The 12507-nt window shown below is 40.1% G+C and overlaps 1 protein-coding gene across 1 annotated transcript in view; it reads right to left on the reverse strand.

The window, feature by feature from the left end:
• Positions 1 to 11811, reverse strand: part of LOC110175780 (gamma-aminobutyric acid receptor subunit pi) — a 192009-nt gene extending 180198 nt beyond the window's left edge. The window contains 2 exon segments of the mRNA XM_055162938.1: positions 9462 to 9578; positions 11720 to 11811. Of these exon segments, the coding sequence (XP_055018913.1) occupies positions 9462 to 9578; positions 11720 to 11811 (209 nt within the window).
• Positions 11812 to 12507: the final 696 nt, after the last annotated feature.

Consider the following 12507-nt stretch of genomic DNA (forward strand, 5'->3'; position numbering starts at 1 on the left):
TGGGAAACAACGGTCTATAAAATGTTCAATTAAGGGTAAAGAGTAAATGGGGAGTAGTTGTATGTCTAGCCCCTCCAAGAAGAAGAAAACATTTGGTGTCCCTCCATTCTCCTGCTAAAACCTAATACAGGGTTCTAATCGAGGTTATCTGAAACTTTATTTTTTAACATGCTTTGATGGACCACCCTAGTAATCTCCCCCAAAAACCTGCGAGGAACATTGTTAAAGAACATGGCCTGCAATAAATGTTTGCACCTACACAATAGTGAGTAAGAGAAGTTATTTATTCAAAACTTTCTATGTCAAATCTTATCGTAGAACTGAAAAATACCCAAAAATTCCCCACTAGAAAAAGTACCCACGATAAATATTGACCTACAAAATTGTTCCATCTTTTCAAATACTGATAAGTTGATTGATAAGCCTAGGTAAGAGTACCCCACTGTCTGAAAACTACTTTAAAAAGTTACTTAAAGGTGCACTATGTAACTTTTGGGTTGTGGGTCCATCACCTGCTTCTTCCTATGGATATGTCAGCGCTCTACCTGGAATGTTCCACAGTATGACATTAAACAGCTCTACTTTAGTGGTTTTATAACTCCAACATACTGAGAAAAACATATATTCTGACTGTGGTTGCCTCTTCACAGATCTGTAACTTGGTCTTGGTTGGTCTCCATGAAGATAGAAAGATTTAATACCATACTGTGAAACATTCCAGCCAAAGCAAATCTTCATGGAGAAATTTGAAGCATTTGACGGACCCTCCACCAGAAAAGTTACACAATGCAGCTTTAAGTAAATGTAACAGAGCACTAGCCAGCTCTTCCAGCACCTACTGTATTTATAACGCTGATTTATCTTAACCTTTAATCAGAGTAATGTGAGATTGTTATTGAAACGTCCTGGTTATCCACGCTCAAGCTGCTGCCCACTAAAGCGAGACGTACAACTATGGAGCCATCATTTTAAACAGGAAGACAAGGATCATTAGACACTTTCATGCTATTACCACAAATTGAAATATGTAAGATGTAATTTCTCACAAGGTCGGCCAAGAAATGGGAAAGTTTGAGGTTCAGTACTCGGTCAATGTGTCCTTGGGCAAGACGTTTGAAGACATGGAGAGCAATTAAAAAACTTAAGATGTAATTTGCTAATTGTCTTTATTTTTTGCTCCATGAAGACACTTTTTTTTTTCTTATTGCCCAAATCATTAATCAAGTAACCAACAGTTTCAACTTTGATATTACAGCACTACAATTACAACACTATTACTCACAGCCAGTGTTGGGAGTAACGCGTTATAAAAGTAACAAATTACTGTAATGCGTTGCTTTTTGCTGTAACGCAGTAATATTCAGCATTACAGGGAAAAAAATGTAATATTTTACTTGGTACAAATGTGAGTAACACGTGTCACAAAGTATTTTTAACTTGGATTGAAGTGGTGGGTTTTCTTCATACAAATTCACTAAAATCACCGCGATATCAGCAGTGGTGAAATGTCGGAGATGCGCCCACGTAGACCATCAGGTAACCGCGGGCGAAAGGACCAGTCTTTTCACCCATGCGGAGTTCTGCGCGCAAGTTCTAATCCAAGATTAGTCCTGGTTTAGAAATGGTTTAACCCTGATTTAATCCTCCTGGTTCAGTTCTGTTTTAGTCCTAGTTTAGTCCTGGTTCAATTGATATATGTCACAAAACTTCACAGTTATTTTGTTGAGAGTAACTTAAAAGTGCTGCAATAATAATGTCATGTCTTACATTTTAAATGCAGAAATATTGTAATGTAACAAATTACTTTCAAATGACAGTAACAAGTCATAAATAACACATTACAGTTTTAAAGTAACTTGCCCAACAATGCTCACAACTGACTGAGAGGAGCTCAGTCACACAGGAGGAGCTCGGAGTAGAGCCGCTGCTCCTCCACGTCGTGAGGAGCCAGTTGAGGTGGCTCGGGCATCTGTTCCGGATGCCTCCTGGGCGTCTCCCTCAGGAGGTGTTCCAGGCATGTCCCACCAAGAGGAGGCCTCGGGGAAGACCCAGGACACGCTGAATGGACTATGTCTCTCGGCTGGCCTGGGAACACCTCGGGGTCCCCCTGGAGGAGCTGGAGGACATGTCTGGGGTGAAGGAAGTCTGTGAGTCCCTGCTTAGACTGGTGCCACCGCGACCCGGCCCCAGATAAGCGGAAGAAAATGGATGGATGGTTTAGTGTAAGGTGTCTCCCTCTAGTGAGTCTATTTATTAATGTAATTAATTCTGCCTGATTTGACAGGAGTGAAAAAGGACAACTCAAACTCTCTACTGTTCTACAACATTTGGGATCCACTCTGGACAATGAACAGGAGCATTTGCAGGATTTGGTTATAGGTCTTACTTCTCCTTGGGATTACATCTTAACATAACATTGCTTTCACTTGTCACTGTTCATGGATTTGTCATGAGCGTACGGACACTAAGAAGAATCTTGTCCTGGCTACAGCTTTTTCTGAGTTAAAAATCAAAGTGACCTTTTCGATGTTGTGTTGTTTCTTATCGGAAAGCTTCAAACATGGAACACTTCAGGGATACACAATGCAACACCTACGCTGCATACAGGAGGGATTTACTGTGGCCCAGAACATGGTCATTTAACATTCTGATGTACAGCTCAGACAACAAAATCATACTCATACATACAGTCAGCTAAAGCCCTTTGGCATTTGTATCAACGAGGCAGTGGATGTGGCTTTAATCAACAGCAATCTCAAACTTATAGCTGGATATTTTATTTCAGAAGTTGAAAAAAAGGGACGTACAGCAGCTAGGATCCACGCAGACATGGGTACTGAATCAAAATACACTATACAGTTCGCAAAAACTCGGGAAGTGCAAGTTTGGGCACCAGTCAATCAGCGACGAGCCAGACATTCTGTGTTGTCAGCGATTCCCGAGATCGAGGATTTAAAGCCGGAACAAAGAGAATGTTTGGTGAATTTTATCAAGGAGAAAGACGTTATTGCCCTTTTTCCTACAGGATTTGGGAAAAGTTTAATAACAGTTTGTCCCATTAGCGGCGCATTACATATGTCACGACCAAATAGCAGCGACTGATTAAATGAAAAGTACCCGCCTACCGTCAAGCGAGGTCAGACGGTTTCTACAAAGTGAAACCGGCAGATGAATCAGGCTTGTGGTTTCTGAGCCTGAAACACAATGACTCTTACCAACATTATGAGGCAGCCGAATCTTACAGAGTAATGTCCCCCGACAGTAACATCTACATCACTGCATCTTCCTGAAAATCCAGAATATCAAAACTGAATTTCTTTTTATTACCTGGTCCTCGAAGGGTTGACCAGGGTTTGTATTCAGCTTGTGTGTCTGTGTGTCTGTCCACCTGCGATAATTTATAGACCGACAGTCACCAAATTTGGTACGTGGGTCAATCCCCCGTGCCCGATGCTGCAAAAAAGTTTGGTGATGATCCAAGGTGATGTGAGGTCACACGGGTCAATTGAAATGTCACGCCATTATAAAAGATCGGCAATTTCTGAACCATCTGCGGGCTAAAATATTCACAAACTCATCACACAAGTTGGCACACACATAACCGGGGCACACTGGACGTTACAGGTTGAAACCGGTCAAGGTCACTTGAAGGTCAAGGTAACCAAGGTCAAATATGCGTTTTTGGTTATAACTATGCTAAACGAAGGATCGAGCTCGAGTCATTGTGTCCTTAGGCAAGACACTTCACCCACATTGCCTAGTATGAAAGTGGTGTGTGCGTGAGTGATGGTGGTGGTCCGAGGGGCCGATGGCGCTGATTGGCAGCCTCGCTTCCATTGGTCTGCCCCAGAGCAGCTGTGGCTACAATAATAATTTACCACCACTGAGTGTAGAGTGATTGAATAATGAACTGTAAAGGTCTTTGGTTGTCTTGAAAGGTGCCATATAACTGCAATCAATCAATCAATCAAAATCTCAGAAAAATGAATATCTATTTATAATTCTATGCATTTGGCTAGTAAAATATTAATAGTTTTCGAGATAATCACTAATTATAACAGTTCCTTTGTCTTTCAGTGTAGCTGTTAAAATTCTAATTGGAACAAAATAATTTCCATTTCTTCTTTTTCTGGTGATACACAACACACTGATCTACAGTCACACAACTAACACATACGGAACTCATGAAAAATCACATTTTCTTTACACACTAGTAAACACAGACATTCTCATGTGTGACCAATATCACACAAATGTTCATGGGCCTGTACAGATACACACATTGCATTGTGGATATAACGATCATGTCATATGGGCTGAGCTCCTCATAAACTGCTTCTGTGGTGATGAACTGCCCCCACCGACGCCTCATGGGGACCAGGTTGCTCTCTCTGATTGAGCTTGTTTCCCCTGTTTCAACGTTCCATTTGGAAAGAACAAATCCAGTGCCGTTTTTAAAATACCAGCTTTTTTGGATCGCTTTCATACATCAATACTTCTTGTTCCATCTCCAGCTTTCTTGCATTGCTGCTTTCCTTCATGTATCTAACCCAGTTCAACTTTCCTTGTCTGTATAAAGGCCATCTTGTTATTTTTAACATGTAGCTCTGTGGTGGTTGGTGGTGGATGGCCCAGGTTCATCTTTCTTCTGAGCTTTTGTAGCACGGACCGCCTCTGTGCATCTTTCTCTTATTTTTGGTATTCAGAGCACAATCTTTTTAATGGCAAGAAAAAAAAATAAATCTGTATCTATTGTTTGCTTCATGAGTGGTAAAATTTTTATATTTCAAAACAACAAAGTCCAAAGATAAGAATACTGATGCACAATCCACATATCTGCATAAATTACACTTTGTCTCTTTGTCTATTATTTTCTTTGAATTTTTTTAGACCCTGTTCTCCACATAGTGACACTAACACGCTTTCTCTGTTCTTTCATTTCACACAGATGTAGGGCAGTGTATGAGCTCGTGGCAACTGTGGCTCTGATGCTTTGGGGCAGTGCTTTACTCCAGGTCAAAGGTCAGGCTCTGATATAAACCCTATGTGACTTGTGCATATTACCGCTGTATTGGTGATGTAGAAGAAAGCAACTAATGCAAAAAAATATATATCTTAAAAAAAAAAGTCTTAAAAGAGCCCATATGACTTGGACTTCAGATGTACTGTTGTTGCAATGTTGTTTCCTCATCAAAAACATACCTGGAGTTTTGTTTCAATCACACAATTAGCACATAAATCCTGCATATTTAGGCTGAGTTCTTCTCTAAAACAGAAAACACTCCCACTTTGTGATGTCATGTGGTAATCCAAGAAGAGCTCCACTGTGTTTTGAAAACCCATACACCTTCACTAGAATAATCTAGATAATTTCAGCCCTGGAATTGTCAAAGCAAAAGGTAAAAAGTAACTGTTAACATGAAAATTACGTGACATCAGAAGGTGGAACAGAGGGTTACTTATACATGAAGCAAAACACAACACCAGGTTCGTTTTTGAGTAAGTAACAGCATTATAACATGACTTAAAGCTCACAGGAATCCATTTTGTGTAATATTAGGGGCTCTTTTTTCAATCAATCAATCAAACTTTATTTATAAAGCGCTTTTCATACAAAAATGTAGCACAAAATGCTTTACAGTGATTAAAAACAATCCCGCATTTCCATCCACCCACCTACCAACCCAACCCCCACACAACCAAAACAACCCAGACATGCACACACACACATGCTAAAATACATCAAACCGCACATAGTAAAATGTGAGGCTGAATACAGGCGAACCAGTTGAGAAAGCACCATCAGAGGAGCCGTCTACATCAGGAGCAGAGAGACGTCCACCACCACCAGGAACCAAAACAGGGGCCAGGGGAGAGATGAAGCCCAAAGCACCAACCCTCCACCAGGAGCCCACAGGACAGACCCAGCGGCCACAGCCGACCTCCGCTCCTGATGCTAACTTTTCTAATTTTCATGGTATGATGAGATTTAACTACATGTGTAAAAAAAAAACACTCCATTTTGTTCTTTTTCCAAAATTAGGCCCTATGTTCTCATACTTCCTTTATCATCAGTTTCCATCTGATTTTATCCCCATTTCTCCCAATTTGGTCATCAATTACACCCAATCTATTATTCATGCAAGCAGCCATTTGAGCAAATACTCTGGACCACGGGGTCTTGCAGGAGGATAAGGATTAAATGAAATTATGGGGAAATGTAGGAACAATGAATAATGGAAAAAACAGATAATAATAGACCTGGTTCAAGTCATGGAAACAGGAAACGGCCGTTATCTGTTTTTGTTTTTTGGGGTTTTTTTTCCCTCATTATTCATTTAAACACAAAATCGAAATTATCATTTTTTCTTTTCTTTTTTTCCCCAATTTTTTCTTATTTTTGGTTTTATTTTGAAAAAGGAATGGAAGAATAATAAACTGATTCTATTTGACTGTTGAATTTGAGAGCTTGAACATATTTGTTGAAGATTTAAAAGGTGATTTTTTTCTTCTTCTTCTTAAATACTGAATTTTAAGCACTTTGAAAATGTACACTTAAAATATCATCAACTGACACTCAGAATAAAATAATTAAAGCATGTTTTTTTCCAGTAAAATAATTAAAAGTGAGAAATTCAACGGCATTTAAAATAAAAATCTGATGAACCAAATTATCTTCCATAACATGTCCATCTTTAACACTGTGTTGTGTTATTTTGTGGCCATACATACACTCACATGGGTTAGTAGAAAGAGATAATAAAGCTGAATCCATAGAGGAAATAGATGAGGTTCGTCATGTGGAAGAAGGCAGTCTGTTGCGTATAATATTGACGTCTGAACTTCCCTGGGGTCTGTGCTGTAAGTGGTGGCCTAAGCCTCTATCTGATCTAAAGTCAGGAACCATTTCAGGTTTTGGAGTGAATGTCCATAACTTGTCCTTGACTATTTACCCACTCGATAAAAGCGCAGTCTTGCGTGCAGTTCCAGTTCCCTCGGAGATTCTTCTATAAGTTCACGGTGTAAAAATAGCTCCAACAGAATCGCTAATGCTAAAGATACGGTTTCATGTGTGGTGTCTGGAGATTTACGTAAGATTTTGAACAATATTTTGACTAAAAAACCTTCTGCTTTGGAAATCCATCTCTCTTCATTGGTGCAAAGTGCTGAACTAAAAACTGCACTTAATTACTCAATAAATTATGCAGTGTTTGGTATTAGGCAGATTGGCTACACATTTAACAAGGCACGTGTACTGTTGTGTTGTTAGCACCCACAACGCACAACAACGAGGTTCACATTTTAACTTTTAACATTAAAGATGCACCGATACCGATCCTGCTGTTCAATATAGGATCCTGGAAAATTTGCTGGATTGGGTATCAGTTCCTGGTTGGATCATTTATTGGATGTAATAAGACTATTTAGTGTCAAATGTTGGATTGGAATGCTTCATTTTTATTATTATTATTTTTTTTTTTTTACTTTTATTCATACAATGTTGTTCAGTACTTCTTTGCTGGATAAATAAAACAACTGGATCAATTGTGTAGTAAATCTGTTTCGATGTAAATAAACTGCCTTTTTTGATCCCTACACTAGTTATCAGTTCATATCAGACATCCACGGATACCAAAAGCCAAAGTATCAATATCGGTATCGGAACTGATATATTTGGGTTGGTGCATCTCCACCAGGGTGACCAGTTTTGAGTCCTGTGTCCCATGTCCCAGCAGATTTATCCAAAACCAGCGATTTGTCACAATTTTATACAAGAAATGTCCAAGCTGTCCCTGTTTTTGACCAATTTGATCCCCTCCAACAGTAAAGAGGAGGATATGTTGTCATTTGTTTAGCTAAAATACAGAAAACTGTGCTTGAAAACGACCTAAAGTGAGCCAAACATCCCTTTGATTTCATACTGACCCACAACTGAGTCGAGAATGGACTATTTATGGAATTAGATTCTTTTTTCAGACATAGTTTGTTTTTATACCTGACAGTTTTGACTGTTTACTGTGGTCTTTCTCAGAGTGGTCAACAAGACAACAGCATCATCTGCAGTCCGACTTCCTTAGTACAGTATCATAGGTGTGTGAGAGTCAGGTATGAAAACAAACTCTTGGGTCTAAAAAGAGAACCTAATAACATAAATTATCAGAAAACCAAATGAACCTCATTGGGCAAGAATGGACAATATTACGCACTCTTTTCACAATTTTATCCCAACCTGGGTGTGTCCCAGTTTTCAGTTTTGAAAATCTGGTCACCCTAATCCCTACTCAACATTAATATTCACAGTGTTGTAGTACTCGAGACTGGTCTTGGTCTCTAGACCGGCCTCGAGATGCTTTTTTTACGGTCTTGGTCTCGTCTCGGACTCAAGCACATTTGGACTCGGTCTTGTCTCAGTCTTGATGGTGCTTGGTCTCGGTTTTGTCTCGGACTTGAGGTCTGACACATGACGAGTGCGATTATATTTCATTACGGCCGGTGAATGTGTGGAGGCTGCTAAATATCACTGTAAAACCTGTAAGATAATGTAACTATAAATGTTATCAACTTGAAAAAAACTCATTTGATTAACTTTCAAGATATTTTCTGTTAAGTGCCAGTGGAAGCGGGTTTAAAGAAGGGGTTCTCAAACTGTGGGTGAGGATCCAGAAAAGGGGCACAGAGTGTTTCAGTGCAGAACAGTTTGCTTGGCTAATTTTAAGCCTAAATAAACATTAATCAGATAAAATGAAGATAGATTTATAAAAAACATTGATAAATGTGCTAAAAAAAAACTGTAAAATGCATCTAAATGTAGGAAATGACAAAGCTGGTCTCGATTTGGTCTTGATGGGCCTTGGTCTCGGTTTTGTCTTGGTCATGTCTCGGTCTCGGTGGTCTCGGACAGGTCTTGGTCTCGATTAGTGCAGTCTTGTTAACACTAAATTCACAATATAGAACAGTACTTCAGGTAGATACTTCAGTCCTGCTTGCTTAATATCTGAAGAAGAAGAAGACAGAAGACAAACTTTTGTACAATTATTTTGATCAGGAAGACAACGCTGGAGTTTTACTGTGATCAATACAAGCGTCCATGGTCTTATTTAGGTGTTTGATTTTCAACAAAAAGGTGAAAGTGACTGAAAACTGAAAAACGAATGGCTAATGCTTGTGTTTTTTGTCTGAGAGCCTCGTTTAAGACCACAAATCATCTCACCTGTTGTAGTTCCAAACCAAGTCGGCTCTTTCTGTTCAGATTGTGGTCAAATAAAGATCAGATCGAGTCTAAATGAGTAACAACTTCTAACCTCACAGTCACAGTAAGAACAACAACCTACTTTATTTTCTCGAAGTTGTTTTTTTGTCTATAGGCTCACGACCTGCATGATTCCATCGCTCCCTCCACAGGCAGCTCCAGTAGTCTACAGGGCATACTCTAGTCTTCCTCCCTCGTCCTCATCGCCTGCCTTATAACCTGACTTCTCATTATCCTCCACCGCTCTCTGGGGTCCATCACGCTGCCATCATTATTGGGGTAGAGCTCAAAACCAGCTTCTTCTGCCTCTCTTCCACACTTCACGGATCTAAAGACAATGAGCAGGAGATTACGGAATCTAAGTAAGTGGTCTTAAATGTGCGCAGTAAAGAAATAGACTGAATAACCGGTATTTCCCTTAAATCCTTGGTGATGTTGTCGCTTTGGCGTGTTCCACAGTATCACAACAAGTGTTTTTATTTCTCAAAACTACCACAAAAACATTATATTATTGTGAGCAGGTCCACAAATAAATACCACACTGATGATCATTTCAGCGTAGAGTCAAAGTGGTGGACCCTTTATTATAAAAGAGCACCCAAGGGACCAATCTCGAAGTCCAAAGCTCAGGTAATCCACAATACCAGAGTTAATGAAGCTGCCCTCTCTGTGGAGTTCATGCTGCCTTATCCCGGTGTCCCAGAATTGATCACCAGGTAGGAATAACACCGGGTTATCTTGGGTTTCAGTCACAAGACATTTCCGGTTATAGACGCCATTTTCAAATCATGTTCGTCCCACGGTCACCAACCTCGGCGTCATCTTAGACAGTGATTTTAAATTTGATAAACAGATTAACAATGTTTTAAAATCAAGTTTTTATCATTTGCGGCTTTTATCTAAAGTTAAACCTGTTTTATCTTTTAAACTATTTGAACAAGTTATGCACGCTTTTATTTCATCACGCCTGGACTACTGTAATGCACTTTATTCCGGCATTTGGCAAAACGCACTTTACCGACTACAGTTAGTCCAAAATTCTGCAGCGCGACTTTTAACAGGAACAAAAAGGAGAGAGCACATAACCCCAATCCTTGCATCTTTGCACTGGCTCCCTGTTAATTTTAGAATTGATTTTAAGATTTTATTGTTTGTTTTTAAAGCTTTGAATGGACTGGCCCCACAGTACGTCTCGGACCTCATCCAAATTTATACCCCTGCGCTCTGAGGTCCGAGGTCCAGCTCCAGCTCAGGGCCTAAGACGAGACTTAAAACCAGAGGACAGGAGCTTCTCTGTGGTCGGCCCTAAACTCTGGAACGATCTGCCGCTTCACGTTCGAGCAGCTCCCACAGTGGAGAGTTTTAAATCTCGTCTGAAGACCCACTTTTATTCTCTGGCTTTTAACACCGCGTGAGTCGTGTGGTCCTCTGTGTCTTTTATTTTTTTTTTATGTGTTTTTATTGGTTTTACTGATTTAATTTATTTATTGGTTTATTTATTTCTATTCTATGATATAGTTTTATTTTTATTTTACTGGTTTTATATTATTTTACTAGTTTTATTACTTTAAGACTAGTATTAATTTAGTAATTTACTTTATCATCTTATTGTGGTTATTTTTTATGTATTTGTGCAGCACTTTGGAAACAGTTTGTTTGTGAAATGTGCTATAGAAATAAAGTGGATTGGATTGGATTTTGAGGACTTAATGAAGTAAAACCGTTTTGTCCAGTATAAATATATTGTATAAGCGGCTCTTGAGATCAAAATATGTCAGCTCTGTAGTGTCTGCATCTAATCTAAACTGTTTTCTCTGATAATCAGGAAGTGTGTGTTAGCATGCTAATTAATATTTAGCTTTACCATCACTGCAAAACTCTGCTCTGGTCTCTGACAATTGTGAAAAGCGTTTATAAACTCATTACTGTGAATAATTAGGATGCTCAGAATGCATAAGGTAAGAGAGGATAACTTTTAAGAGTCACTTTGCGTTCCTACCCTCACCTGTGGTCATGAGCTTTGGGTAATGACCGAAAGGACGAGATTGCAGATAGAAGCGGACGAAATGAGTTTCATTCACAGGGTGACTGGGCGCTGCCTTAGAGATAGGGTGAGGAGCTTAGCCACAAAGGAGGAGCTTGTGTCCGTCCCACCGGAAGAAGGCCAGGACACGCTCGAGGGATTATGTTTCTTGGCTGGTCTGGGAACACCTTGGGGTCCCCCTGGAGGAGCTGGAGGTAGTGTTTGGTCCAAAGGAAATGTGGGAGCCCCTGCTTAGACTGCTGCCCCTGCAACCTAGCCCCGGATAAGCTGAATAAAATAGATGGATGGAATAACTCTGGACCACTGCAAACTGTTTAAAGTGAACTAGCTCTGTTTTTCACATTTGTCCATTTTTATCCAGGGCCGGGTCGTGGGGGCAGCAGTCTAAGCAGGGACCCCCAGACCTCCCTCTCCACACATACTACCTCCAGCTCCGAGGCGATCCCAGGCCAGCCGGGAGACATAGTCCCTCCAGCGTGTCCTTGGTCTTCCTCTGGGCCTTCTCCTGGTGGGACATGCCTGGAACACTTCTCCAGGGAGGCGTCCAGAAGGCAACCGGAACAGATGCCCGAGCCACCTCAAATCTGACTTCTCTCGACGTGGAAGAACAGCAGCTCTACTCCGAGCTCCTCCCGTGTGACTGAGCTCCTCGCCCTGTCTCTAAGGGAGCGCCCAGACACCCTGCGGAGGAAACTCATTTCAACCACTTGTATTCGTGATCATAAAACTTAGGTACAGCGCCATTAAACTTTGAAATTTGGTTTTAACTAGTTTAGTTTTGGCAAGTATTCAAATTTTTCGACTACAAATATGTTCATTTTTCAAGCTGTCTGTTAAAAAATATGTAAAATTTAAATTGCATTGCCAAAAAATCTCTGGTCTATGGATGGAAGCATAATATTAGCATATGCAGGGGCAAATGCATTACAATGCTCTCCTCACTGCCAGTAGTAGACAAGCTGTCAAAAATATGTTAAACCCTGGTACCTTTTCCAAAAAATCCTACTCAAAAAGGATTTAGCAAGAAACCTGTATCTTTAATGAAACAATCACCTAAGAATGAACAGCAGTGGACTAAATACTCAGTGGAAATTCTATATTTAAGTTACAGAGCCAATTATTTCTAGGTAACTTGTGCCAATGGGGTTTGAAAACTGTAGTTACCCCATCGGAGGATTCAGCTTCTATTTTCAACCTAATTTATTTTGCAACT

This window comes from Boleophthalmus pectinirostris, unplaced genomic scaffold, assembly GCF_026225935.1.
Source record: "Boleophthalmus pectinirostris isolate CB_2022bp ecotype Guang Dong unplaced genomic scaffold, ASM2622593v1 HiC_scaffold_5, whole genome shotgun sequence".
NCBI lineage: Eukaryota > Metazoa > Chordata > Actinopteri > Gobiiformes > Gobiidae > Boleophthalmus > Boleophthalmus pectinirostris.